The sequence below is a fragment of the Panthera onca genome, chromosome E2 (assembly GCF_046562875.1).
Source record: "Panthera onca isolate mPanOnc1 chromosome E2, mPanOnc1 haplotype 2, whole genome shotgun sequence".
Classification (NCBI taxonomy): Eukaryota; Metazoa; Chordata; class Mammalia; order Carnivora; family Felidae; genus Panthera; species Panthera onca.
Window position 1 is genome coordinate 15,455,263 of NC_138353.1, and position 13,810 is coordinate 15,469,072.

General features: G+C 54.6%; 1 protein-coding gene across 1 annotated transcript; it reads right to left on the reverse strand.

Annotated features, from left to right (window-relative positions):
• Positions 1–1,380: 1,380 nt before the first annotated feature.
• Positions 1,381–12,801, reverse strand: KCNK6 (potassium two pore domain channel subfamily K member 6). The gene is made up of 3 exons (XM_078438480.2): positions 12,211–12,801; positions 4,037–4,432; positions 1,381–3,915 (listed from the first exon to the last, which is right to left on the reverse strand). Exons 1-3 carry the CDS (start codon positions 12,530–12,532, stop codon positions 3,692–3,694), a joined length of 942 nt encoding a protein of 313 aa, XP_078294606.1. The 5' UTR covers positions 12,533–12,801; the 3' UTR covers positions 1,381–3,691.
• Between the last annotated feature and the right edge of the window lie 1,009 nt (positions 12,802–13,810).

The following is a 13,810-nucleotide window of genomic DNA, read 5'->3' on the forward strand; positions in this document are numbered from 1 at the left end:
AACAATCTTGTGTAACTTTTTAGCATGATTGGACAATGGTGAATTCTCCTTAAATTTCTCTCATCTCTTATGGATTCTCCCTACCCTCCTGGTTTTCCTACTCCTCTATGGGTCTCCTTTTTCTGTCTCCTTTGTAAGCTCCTCTCTCTTGTGTGAGGACACCAGTTGAAAGGTCACTGCTGGGGCGCCTGGGTGGCTCAGTCGGTGGAGCATCTGACTTCAGCTCAGGTCATGATCTCTCGAGCCCCTTATTGGGCTCTCTGCTGTCAGCGCAGAGCCTGCGCTGTCCCCGCCCCCCCTCCCCCCCCCACCCCACGCCCCAGATCCTCCGTCCCCCTCTCTCTCTGCCCCTCCCCCACTCATGCCCTCTCTTTCAAAAATAAACAAACATTAAGGAAAAAAAGGGTCACTGCTTGCCATATGGGGCCTTTATGTTAACTAGAAAAAGAAGCCCCTTTCGGTCATCTTCAGTCTTGAACTTCAGCCCCCGTTTGTTTCCACCCTGCCATCCGGACATCCCTTATGTCGTTCCCAACCTGCCCAATTGTACATGATGACCCTGACTGCCAGTTAATCAACATCTGCCCATTCTCCCCCTTCTGCCTTTCTAATAGAAGCCCAGTGCGGGGCGCCTGGGTGGCTCAGTGGGTTAAGCGTCCGACTTTGGCTCAAGTCATGATCTCACAATTCGTGAATTTGAGCCCTGGGTTGGGCTCTGTGCTGACAGCTCGGAGCCTAGAGCCTGGAGCCTGCTTCAGATTCTGTGTCCCCCTCTCTCTGCCCCCCATCCCTGCTCATGTTCTGCTCTCTCTCTCTCTCAAAAATAAATAAACAACAAAAAAGAAGAAGTGTTTTTCCCAGTGTTGTTCCCACGTTCAGCAGCCTCCAGACCAAAATCTCAGCCCCAGCCTCAGTTTCAGGTGGCAGGGGAATCCTGAGGCATCCAAGTTAATCATGGCGGTTCCATCACTCTGGCCAATGATTGGTTCAGAATGGGCATGTGAGCTAATTTTAACCAATGAGATAGAGGAGGAAATCTTTGGGGAGATGCACTTGGAAAAAGATTTCCTTGCTTCCAAAGGGACAATATGGGAGAGATGCCCCCCTCTTCTTGCACTAAAAGTTATTGTGTCTGGTTGTAATGCCCAGACCTGTGGCGGTCACTTTGGGGCCATGAGAAGAGCCCAAGTGGAGCCAAGTCTTCAGCTGAGGGCCGCTGAACAAGGAGATTGGGAACCTTGGGCCCCAAGACCCTCCTGGAGCTGTGGATTGTCTCTTGCCCAGAGCTCTCCCCAACTCTGGTGACGGGCAATAGAGATCATCTCATTGTTTCAGCCAGTGCTGGTCAGGATCTTGTTACCTGCAGCCCAAAGCTCTCACTTTTTTTTTTTTTTAATGTTTCAAGTTTTTATTTAAATTCTAGTTAGTTAACATATAGTGTAATTTAGTTTCAGGAGTAGAATTTCGTGATGCATCACTTCCATATAATGCCTAGTGCTCATCCGAAGAGTTTCCTTACTGACATGAATATATAAATACCCAAAGGCTGACTTCTCAAGGTGGGTCTTCTCTCTTCCTCCCACCCACGGCTGCCACACCCACACTCGGGGCCTTCCGTTCCCCCATCTGTCTCCAGCCTCAACCACACCCTGAGGCTCTGCCCAGAGGTTCCTGTGACCTGATGCCTTCCTCTGGATGTCCCTTTAGCCCCTCACACCCACCATGTTCTAAACAAGCCTCAGTGTCTCCCCTCAAACCTGTTGTCTTCTCCCAGGTTCCCATCTCAGGGGCAGGCAACCATCCTGGGGCCTTTGCCTGGCCTTGTCCCTCCCAAGTCTGTAAGGCCTACACAAGGCCTGTCCACTTGGCCTCCCGAGCATGACCTCCACTGCCGTTCTCCCCCTTTCCTCAGCCCTGCCCAGCCCCATCATCTCCCGCTCCGTTCCTTTCCCAGCCTCCCCTGTGCACCCGGCCCCAGTCTTCCCCTTCTGGTCCACCTCCACATAGCAGCTAAAGCCCAAACCTAACCATAGCCCTCTCCTGCTCAAGATCCTTCCATGGCTCTCTAGTACCCTCGAGAAAGACGCCAAGTTCCCAAGCTGGTCATTTAAGGATACTTAAGATGCACGCACGTCCACCGCGCCTCCTCTCCTTCCCCCGTTCACCCCATAGTCCAGTTGGAGTAAACCACTTGCCAGAAGCTGATATCTGACACGCTTTCCTCCCTCTAGACACACATGGTTCCTTCTGCCCAGAATGCCTCCAAGTGTCCTCTCTTCCTGAATGCTATCGAGGTCCAGCTCAAACGCCCTATCCCTTCTGTAACCTCCACGGGGCTTGGTAGAGGTAACAGTTGAGTAGAAGGGCCTGTGGCGCCAAGAACTATGACCAATGTACCATCTTGGAAGGAGGCAAATCTGGGGGCAGTATACAGAAAATCAGTCCCCTCCCAGCTCTGTGTCTAAGACAAGGGACCTCCACGCCCAGTGCTTCAGTGGAAAAGCATGATGACATCATCTTCCTCGTGTGTAAAGAACCCTGAACGGAACCTGGCCAAAGAAAGCGTCACAGCATAACACGGCAGCCTCTGTGAAGTCATCTTCGGAGTAACTACTGCTATCATTGCCATTTTACAGATGAGGAAAACTGAGAATCACAGAGGTGAAGTGACTGCCCGAGGACAGCGGCACGACACAGCTGAGTTGGGGTCTGAGCCCAAGCAGGCTGGCTCCAGAGCCCAGGGTACTCACGCGGTCAGTGCCCGGGAAACGGGAACAGCTGTTCCAGTGGCGTCCGTGCCATTCGGATCCTGTCTCAGCTTCCTGCCTGCCAGGCTGCTGAGGAGGGTTCTGTGGCGCAGGCCCAACCCCCGCGCTCGCCACGTGGGTCTTGCTCCCGAGAGACACTTGAGATAAAACAAGGTCCACCTTCTTCCCCTGACTACTCCTCAGATTTCAGGGCCGAGTTGTTAACCCTTCTTCTAGAAAGATCTCCCTGACCCTGCGGGCTGGATCGGGCAGAGTCCCCGTGCTTCCTCCATCCACCTCAGCCCTGCCCGCTCTGCCCGGGCCTTCTCGAACGCGCTGCCGGCCACCCTGCCTCCCCCACCGCAGTCCTGCCTATTCTGGGTCGTCACTGTGTGGGGACAGGTCTGTCTAGCTCGCTGGACTAGGAACCCGTGAGAGGAGGGCCCGGGGCCATCTCAACCACTGCAGTGTCCCTAGCACCGTTCAGCCTGGGACCTGCTCATGGGAGGGGGTTGGGGATGAGTGGACATATCGTTTCCATTTGACTAGACGAGGCATCCGAGCTCAGACAAGGGCAGCCACTTGCCCACAGTGTAGTGACCAGTCGAGTGCCCGGAATGAGGTCCGAGCCCAGAGCCTGCTAGGACTGGCAGGTGATGAGCGGCTGAGGGAGAGGCAGGTGAAGTCAGTAAAAGAATGAGACACAAGGAGAGTGAGAGGGAAGCCAGAGAGCCCAGGGTGTGGGGAGTGAGAGATGGGGGGGGGGGGGAGGGGCAGGAGAACGAGGCGGTGGCGGTGGAACCTGGGACAGGGACACGTCCAACAAAGGACGGCCGGCCGGTGGCAGTGCCTCGAGAGCTCGGGCACGCGCTCGCGGACGGTCCAGGACGGCAGCGCCAGTCACGTGACCCCCTCAGCCGCGGGCCAGGCCCTCCCGGCCTCGGCTACCTGGGGATGGAGGCGTAGTCGGCGTGGGAGCCGGCGGCCAGCTGCTGCTGCGACTCCGGCTGCGGGTCCACGATGTCCACCCGATCGTCGTCATCCTCGCCGGGGCTGGCGGGACAAGGACTGGGCAACAGGACGAGCTCCGTGAAGCCGTGAAGGTCGGACACGTAGCGGAAAGTCTGCAGCACTAGCATCATGGCGACCAGGCCCAGGAAGAGGTAGGCTGCGGAGCCGGCGGAGGGGCGGCGGGTGAACTCAGACCCCCGGGACAGGGCCGGGCCCCCCAGACCCTCCGGGACAAGGCCGTGCCCCACCCTTGGTCCCCGGCCGGCCGCTCTACTCACCTGTGACCAGCACCTTGTAAAGGGCCCGGTGGGGCTGGCCGGGGGCCTCTCCGGGCACGTAGTCACCCAGGCCGATGGTGGACAGAGAGATGAAGCAGAAGTAGAAGGCGTCCAGGAAGCTCCAGCCCTCCTCGAGGCGCGCGAAGATGGCAGCCGGCACCAGGAAGCAGGTGGTCACTACGACTCCCAGCAGGAGCACCAGGTGCCAGCAGGCCACCTGCCGGAGGTCCCAGCCCCAACGCGTGGTCAGCCGGAGGAGGGGTGCGTGGGTCAGAAGCAGCGACAGGCGCTGGGCCGAGGACGTCAGCAGCAGCATGGTGGCCGGCACGCCCAGGAGCGCAAAGGCAATGGAAAAGGCCTTGCCCGCATCGGTCAGCGGCGTCGTGTACCCGTAGCCTGCGGGAGCAAGGGGAAAGCCTTCTGTCCGCCTGGCACCTCCGTTTGGGAGTCCGCGGCCACCCTAAAGTGACGCTTAATTTCACCCTGGAAACTGCCCCTCCCACAGTCTCTCAAGTGATGGTGATGAGGGAACATAGGGCAGGCCGAGGGCCCCGCGAAGTACAAACTAGCCTACCTGCCCTCTCCCCCTGCCGCTAGGGGGTATGTGTGATATTCCTTGGATGCTCCAGGCTGCCCCAAAACAGGAAAGGACAAAAATCAAATGGTTAAACTGGGAAGAGTCTCCAACAGTTTATAAGAAAGAGGCAATCCCATCAATGGCCTAAAGTTCAGGAACTCCCTACTGTCTTAATGTTAATGCTTTGCTGGAGGGAAGAACAACCTTAGCTTGACAATAGCTAGGCCTCCAGTAAGCGGTGAGTCTTTCTTAGCATATGAAAGTCTCTTTGGAAACTTCCCTTTTGACTTTACCTCCCCCAAGTCCATGGTACATAACCAGTTAGCCTAACTGTCCATGGGTCCTGTCCCTGTACTTTAATGCAATCACCTTTTTGTACCAAAGATGTCTTCAAGAATTCTTTTTTGGCCATCAGCTCCAACCCCCTCTCCCATCACCCTAAAACTTCATCAATGGCACATCCAACCCTCCACTGCTCAGGCCGTGAGCCTCGTGTCCTTGACTCTCTCACTCACATCCATATTCCACCTGTCAGTGAGTCCTGTTGTCTTAAACTTCGTATAGATCCTGAACCCACTCGCTTTACCGCACCTCAGTCCCATGGCCCCACCTTGGGCCTGTCTAATCAGCAGCCTTCTCCCTGGTCTCCCTTCTCCCCTGACCTTTGCCAGGAGTCTGTTCCCCACACACAGCCAGAGGGACCCGATGAACACCTGAGTGAGGTCATGATCCTCCCACACTTAGAGCCCCCCTTTGGCTCCATCCCACTCAAGTAAAAGGACATCATGACCCACAAGACCCCGCACAATCTAACGAGGCAGCACGGCTCCCACCTCAGGGCCTTTGCACTGACTGTCTCCCCCCCCCCCCCCCCCCCCCCCCGTGGAAAGCTCTTCCCCCACCCCAGGGCTGGTTCCCTCTCCTTCCTTCAGGTCTTTGCTCAAATGTCAGCTTTTTCAGTGAGGCCTCCCCTCCCTTACCACCTTACCTGAACTGTTATACCTTCTTCCCTAACTGTTGTTATTTTTGGTTTGTGTTCATAGCACTTCCACCTTCTGACATACTATGTGGTTTCCTTGTTTGCTTAGTGTCTCCCCGCTAGGGTGCAGCTCCACGAGGGCAGGGGCTCCTGTCTGTTTTGTTCCCCGCCATAGCCCTGGTACCTGGCACATAGTGGGCACTTGATCAATAGTCAAAATAATGAATGAAGGGTGCAGGCTCTAGTTTGGCTCAGAGCCTTAGAATCTCTTTCTCTAAAATGGGTGTGCCAAGTCCCACTGGGTTACCGGAGGGCTGCGGGAACACAGGAAGGTTAGCGTGGGTGTGAGTGCTGCAAACAGAAAGATCGGGGCACCTGGGTGGCTCAGTCAGTTGAGCCTCCGACTTCCACACAGGTCATGATCTGACAGTTCGAGAGTTCAAATCCCACATCAGGCCCAGTGCTGACAGCGTGGAGCCTGCTTCAGATCCTGTGTCCCCATCTCTCTCTGCCCCTCCCCAACTTGTTCTCTCTCTCTCTCAAAAATAAAAAAAAAAAAACATTTTAAAAAATTATAAAAAAAAAAAACCCAGAAAGATGATAAAGGGGAATTCAGGTGTTGGAGATACCAGCTTACTTTGGCAATGTGTAATTTAAAATCTCTTTTTATTTGGGGCGTCTGGGTAGCTCAGTTGGTTAAGCGTCTGACTTCAGCTCAGGTCATGATCTCGTGGTCTGTGAGTTTGAGCCCCACACCCAGCTCCGCGCTGACAGCTCAGAGCCTGGAGCCTGCTTCCGATTCTGTGTCTCCCTCTCCCTGTCTCTCAAAAATAAATAAATGTTAAAAAATTTTTTTTTCAAATAAAATCTCTTTTCATTTTACAAAAAAATCAAACCAAAGGGTCAGAAGTGTGACTGGGGTGGTAAGGGCCCTGGTTTACGTTGACAGTAAAACGTCTCGCCCCAAAGACCACAGATTCAACCCTGTGATCAATGAAAATGTGGAAACACCCCACACAGGAGCAGACATTCATCTGCGCCTGTCTTCCATACAAAAAGGTCCCTGGTTTTGATATAGTCAAAAGAACTGAGGGGTGCCTGGGTGGCTCAGTGGGTTAAGCATCTGAATCTTGGTTTCGGTTCAGGTCTTGATCTCACATTTCATGGGTTCCAGCCCTGCATCGGGCTCTGCACTGACAGTGTAGAGTTCTGTGTCCCCTTTCCCTCTGCCCCTTGCCCCGCTCATGCGCACGCAAGCTCTCTCTCAAAAATAAATAAACATTTAAAAAACCTTTTTTAAGTAAGCACAATCTGACACATACTATAATACGAATGAACCTCGAGGACATTATAAGTTAAACAAGCTAATCACAAAGAGACAAATAATATAGGGTTCCACTTGTCGGAGGTGCTTAAAGTAGGCAAATTCATAGAAACAGAAAGATTAGGGGCGCCTGGGTGGCTCAGTCGGTTAGGTCGCCGACTTTGGCTCGGGTCATGATCTCGCGGTCTGTGGGTTCGAGCCCCGCATCGGGCTCTGTGCTGACAGCTCAGAGCCTGGAGCCCGTTTCAGATTCTGTGTCTCCCTCTCTCTGACCTTCCCCCATTCATGCTCTGTCTCTCTCTGTCTCAAAAATAAATAGACATTAAAAAAAAAATTAAAAAACAAAAGAAAAAAGAAAAAAAAAAAAAGAAACAGAAAGATTAGAATGGTGGTTGCCAGAGGCTGGGGAGAGCAGGGAATGGGGAGATAATTGTTTGACTGATATCGTTTCAGTATGTGTGTGTGTGTGGTTTTTTTTGAGTAAGCCCAGCGTGGGGCTTGAACTCATGACCCCAAGAACCAGAGTCCCATGCTCTACAGACTGAGCCAGCCAGGTGCCCTGTAAGTTTCAGATCTGCAAGATGAAAAGGGAGATGAATAGTGGTGATGGTTGTATAACAATATGAATGTACTGAATACCACCGAGCTGTCCACGTAAAAATGGCTAAGACGGTACATTTTGTTATGTATATTTTACCACCATTTTAAAAAATTGGGGTAAAAAAGAATCCTCTGGGTCTTGCTGGACACATGGGCACCTAGGATAAAGACATCCCCCCTGTGCAGCTCGGCATGACTCTGTAATAATTTCTGGTCAATGAGTTATACATGAGAGAAGCAAGCAACTTCTAGAAAGTGTCCTCAAGCGCCTGGGTGGCTCAATCGGTTAAGCGTCTAACTCTTAATTCCGGCTCAGGTCGTGATCTCGTGGTCGGTGAGTTCGAGCCCTATGTCGGGCACTTCACTGACAGTGCAGAGCCTGCTTGGGATTCTCTCTCTCCTTCTCTCTTTACCCCTCCTTTCTCTCTCTCTCACTCAAAATAAACTTAAAAACAAGTGTCCTTTAAAAGCGGAGAATGCCTATCCCCTTTCTTTCCTCCCTCCTCCCGTTGGCTGGAACATAGACATGAAGACTGGGGTTGAGCAGCCATCTTGGACCATGAGATGACCTTGTGAATGGAAACTACACAGAGGAGCACAAGGGTCTCTAATGATGCAGCAATGTTCCAGTCTTGGACCGACAACCTTGAATATGAGCCAGAAACAAACATTCATCTTTTTAAGCAACTGTTATGTGAGGTTTATCACCTCACATATGGCTCTGACCTTCATTAATTACAAGGATTTGAATGGAGAAACTCCAGTGGCCTGGCTGAAATGATAGTTTTGCTAATGACACAAAAACCTTATAAACAGAGACATCATGGAGTTAGCATAGAATGGAGGCTGTGAGCCTCAACTGACTACCTCACAGAGCAGAGTCCAACTCAGTGCTTTGCCATTTATTCCCTGTGTGACCTTGGCCAAGGAGTTTCTTCCCTCAGAGCTTCAGTTTGCTCCGAGTACCGCAAAATGGACTCAAAACAATCCCTTTCCTCAAGCACAGTTGCAATAATCCTTCCAGGCTGGAACTGGGCATAGCACTTAGCAAGGGCACGGAAGGAGTTAGCATGACTGTAACGCTCACTTCCTCTCTCCCGTTCCCAGTTCCCAGTTCCGGGTGGGCTGACTCTTCCACCCCGGCCTGGCCTCAACCGCAGCAAGGCTGCCTGGATGGATTCCAGGCCCCAGGTCTTCCTCCAAAGACGCTGGCCTAAGGCAAAACCAGAGATGCTGTGGTTTCTACCTCTCTAGATAAATCCAGGCCTCCTGGCTTCACCAACAATGACAATGATAGCCAAGGCTCAGTAAACCTCAGGTATCACCAGCACCGCAAGGACTCCCTCCTTGACCAAACGGCAGCCAGCTTCCTCTGAGCTCTCTTCTTGACTAGGCCCGGTTTTAGCAGGGCTCCTAAGCCAGTTTACTAAGAATCCCCCTCCCCTTGTGTCGCCTCTTGGTAACTTTTCTATCCACTGACCCCTCACTCCACTCTTGGCTCTAAATCTCCAGCTGTCTTTGCTATATTCAGAATTGAGGTCAGTCTCACTCCCCTATTGCAATAACTTACCATTTTTTAAAATGTTTGTTTATTTTTTGAGAGACAGCAAGTGGGGGAGGGGCAGAGAGAAAGGGGGAGACACAGAATCCCAAGCAAGTTCTGCTCAGTGTGGAGCCTGACATGGGGCTTGATCTCACAAACCGTGAGATCGTGACCTGAGCTGTGATCATGACCTGAGACGAAATCAAGAGTTGGACACTTAACCGACCAAGCCATCCAGGGGCCCCAGTAACTTACCATTTTTAACAAGTATCAGAATAAACTTTTGGGGGCACCTGGGAGGCTCAGTCAATTAAGGTTAAGCATCTGCCTTCGGCTCAGGTCATGATCTCATGGTTCCTGAGTTCAAGCCCCACACGGGGCTCTCTGCTGTCAGCATGGAGCCTGCTTCTGATCCTCTGACCCCTCTCTCTCTGCCCCTCCACCACTTGTGCTCTCTCTCAAAATAAATAAATAAATAAATAAACTTAAAAAAAAAAAAAGAATAAACTTTTCTTTCACAATACACAGGAATATCACCCTTCTTCACGCAAGCCTATGAAACCTAGCATGGTGTACCGGTTAAAAGCATGGGGCTCTGAGGCCTCATGGCCTCAGTTCCCATCTCTCTACGCCTTCCTAGCCGTGTGGTCTTGGGCAAATCATCCAACCTCTCTGGGCTTCAGTTTCTACTGCTGAAAAAGTTTCTACTGCAGTTTCTACTGCCGCAAATGGCACCTGCCCCACAAGGCTGCTGCACTGACCTAGTTAAAGCCCGTGTGTGCTAAGTACTCTATGGGTTTCACTACTATTGTGAGGTGGGGAGTGCGATCGATGATCTCCATTCAAGAGATGAGGGGGGACACTGAGGCCCAGAGGAGCAGCAGCTGAGTGGGAACCGAAGCCTGCGTGTGCCTGCCTTGAGTTTGGCTTCTGCACCTGTCCTGCCTGGGGCGACTTGTCAGAAGCCAGGATCTGGGAGGAGGCAAAGGGAGACACTGATGTGACCAGTGAAGCCCAGAAGCAGGTCGGGCCGGCCCGGCCAGCTTGTAGAAGAGAGTCTGGGAGAAGCATCCTGGCTCTGCTGTCTGTGGTCTTGGCTTGCTGGTCCACACAATGGGCACCACACAATGGGTGGCACCAAAGGTTAGGCCACCTGCTACTTCCGGCAGGAAGGGGAGTTAAGAGTCTGGGCCTGTCGCAGTCTCCTCCCCCAGTCCAAATCCCCTGCAGAGACAAAGAGGAAGTTTGGGGGCTAGGTAAGGGCAGTGGGGAGGACCCGCAGAACCTGACAACAAAGGAATTTCCCAGGTCTGGCCACGAAGCAAGAAGGGACTTTCAGGGTAGGGCTGGGGGGAGGAGGTCGGTTCCATCTGGTGGAGGCAGGGGGGGCCGTGGTGTTCAGAGAAGGGGATCTGGGGAGTCCCAGTGCCCTGGTTTGGAATGGATCCTGTTTTGGGGCTGGCATCCTGAGTTCAGAGGAAGGAGGGGACATGCACCAGTGGGGACATCTTGTGAATCACAAATGGGACCAGGAAGGAGTCGTCAGGCAAGGGGGTTTCTGAGCCCAAGGATGCTTGAGGGGACCTGATGCAGGTAGACAGTGCTAAAGGGATGATGGGAGGGGACAGGTGTCCCAGGTCCTGGCGGAGAGTGTGAAGGGTGGAAAGCAGTAATGGTCATGAATGGATATTGGGGAAGGTTCCAGGGTGCTGAGGTCCTGGAGCATCCTTGATAGAAGGGAGAATTTCAGGCCCAAAGCAGGCTGGGGCAGTGTTGGGGTGGAGATGGAGGTCCCATTTGTGGGTCTGGAGAAGACTGGAGGGGTGTCAGATCTCCAGAAGATTCCCATTCTTAGGCAATCTAGGGTGGGCAGGGGAGTCTCAGGACAGGGGTAGCAGGTATGGAGAGCACAGTCCCTCAGCTGGCCTCCTGTGGAGGGGGGTGTGTGAAGCAGGATGCGGCTCTCAAAGACAGTGTGTGCAGAGGGCGCTGGGGTCCTTGGGAGAAGGTCCGGGTGGCTCTGGGGCTCTTACTGAGGGGTACAAGGGTCCAGAGAGTGGTGAGAGCCTCATCTAGGGGTTCTGGTGTTCAAAGAGGCTCCTATGGAGAGTCTCTAGTTTGGAAAGTGCTAGAAGTTTTGCTGGAGCTGGTTTTGGGACTGGAGAGGTGGAAGTCCTGGCTGACCAGCTTCTGGTTGGAAGGTCACTGGTCCTTCCTGGAGGTGCTCTAGCTCCCACCATGATGGGTCCCTCTCATACATCCACAGTTGGGAGCTGCTGAATTGGAAGTCCCAGGTACAGAGGGAATGGGGGTGGCCCTTCTGGGAGGAGAACCCTGCCTTGGAGGCTCCCAGTACAGGGGAGATGTCAAGATGGAGGGGTCCTGTGTCTGCAGTCAGGGCTGCCTGCTAGGGAGTATGGGGAATATGAGGGTGAGGGTGGTCCTTGGTCTGGAGGAGGATGGGGGCCCTTGCTGGGGACTGGTCTAGGTCCAGAGGGGTTGGAAATCACCGACCCGGGGCCCTGGTCCTTGTTGAGGGGTCTGTACTGGAAGTAAAGTCTGTAGTGATGGTGCCCTGAGAGGGTGTGGAGATTCAAGGTCTTTGCTGGGGCACCAGGGTCAGGAGGGGGCTGGGTAGGATTTCCCAAGGGGCATCCCGGAAGGACATATCTGGAGACTCGGGAGATAGTGTTGGAGGGAATGGCGGTCTGAGCCCAGAGAGAAGGGCAGAGGTCCTTGTGTGGTTGAGGTCCGGGTCCAGAGGGGGAGAGGGTCTCAGGTGGACCGTCTTGGGTCTTCGCTAGAGGTCTCTGAAAGTAGTCCTAGGCCCAGAGGGGACTGGACGGATGGAGCTCCAAGGGGTTTCCGGCAGAGGAATGGGGTCCCAGATGCTCCCTGGAAGGTACCCTGAGGGCAGCCCTAGTCCAGGAGGGAAGTGGGACGGAGGGAGGTTTCCTGCTGGGAGGAAGGGCTTGGATGGGGGCTTCCCAAGGGAGGCGGATCCCACCGGTGTGGGTCCTGGATCCTCGTTGGGGGGGCGCGGGGGGTGTTCCAGGGGATTCTAGTTCCAGAGCGGACTGCGAGTGATCCGCTGGGGTAAGAGTATTTCATGATGACTCCCGGGTCCCCAGGTGGGGCGGCGCTCACGTACCCACGGTGGTGACCAGCGTGCTGGCGAAGAAGAGAGCGGAGGCAAAGTCCCAGGCGGGGTCGGAGTTGTTGGCGGGCCCCGAAGCGTTGGCGAGAGCGGCGCGTCCCAGCCGTCCGGCCGCCAGCACCCTCTCCACGAAGGCGTCCAGGGCGGGGGCGGCCACACACGGGCTGCGCCGCAGCAGCTCCGCGCGCAGCGTCTCCAGCTCGGCCCGGAGGCGAGCTTCGTGCGGCCGCTCCAGCCACGCCACCAGCAGCGCGCCCAGCACCAGGTACACGGCGTAGGCCGCCAGGGCGCCCGCCAGGAGTGCGCCCCGCCGCATGGCGCCCGCCGCGACCGGCGCTCGCACGGCCCCCGCCGCCCCGCTGACGTGGCCCCCGCCTCCGGGCCGCCAGGAGCCCAGCTTCAGTTCCGGCAGTGCTCGAGGCGCGGCTGCTAGCGCCCCGAAGAGGAAGAGGGAAAAGGAGGGGGGCGGGGGTGGAGGAACGCCCCGCCTCCGGTAAACTGAGGCACGCCCCAGCGCCAGGTGTGAGGGCGGAGCCGCGCGTTCCCGGACCCAGGAGTCCAACGGGACGGGAAGGGCGGAGGAGGCGGGGGGGTTCCTCCATTCCCTCCATTCCTTCCCTCTCTTCCGCCCAGGAGTCGCGGCTCCCTATGTTAGAGAAAAGCCTAACTTTTTTCCTCTCGCAGACCGAGAAGTTGCTCCCCAACTCCTCAGGGCCATCGCGCCGGGCGGCAAAGATCGCGCACTGCATCCAGGCTCGTGGTTGAGGGGACAAGAGGACAAACTGAAATCCAGTCCTTGCTCCATTTGCCACGTCGTGCTCTGGTTGCGTCCACCCGGAGGGGACGCTTGTATAATGAGGGACACCACAGAGGCAGGCGTCGTCTGTGCCCCCATGGACAGAGTGGGGTGCCTTAGCTCAGATCTTTGCTCAGCGCCTACTTTGTGCCTGACCCTTTGGTGAGTGATGCGGGGAATACAGCAGCGACCAAGACAGTTCTAGACCTTGTCCTCGAGTTCTAGACGTGGCCCTCAGGGGGCTCTCAGCTCTCAGCCCCTGTTGCTGCTTCAACAGAGCCACAGCCCAGAGGGTCAGGTGTGTGATCAGGGAAGCACAGGAGAGTAACTGGAGCTGGGATGGGGGAAGCCTAAAGGACTGTGGAGCCCACAGGAACCCAAAGAGGTAACCTGATCCAGTTTGGGGAGGTCAAGAAAACTACCCGAGGAAGGGGATATCTGAGCTGAGACATTAAAGGGAATTAGGTTAAAAAAAAAAAAAAAAAGTTAGGGGCACCTGGGTGGCTCATTCAATTGGGTATCCAACTCTGGATGGCAGTTCAGGTCTTGATCTCAGGGTTGTGTGTCTCAGAGCCCGTGTTGGGCTCTGTGCTGGGTGTGGAGCCTATTTAAAAAAAAAAAAAAAAGTGAATATGAGTGAGCCGGGGTCTCTCTGGCAGAACCAGAATCACACCTCTGTTTAAGGGGAAATTTTTCCTTCCCGGTGCCCTGTTTGTTCCTCACATCCCCCTCCAGCTGTAACTCAGCACTCTCCCTTCAGGCCTTTGGAGGGCAGCCAGGATCCCCGCCACACCAGAA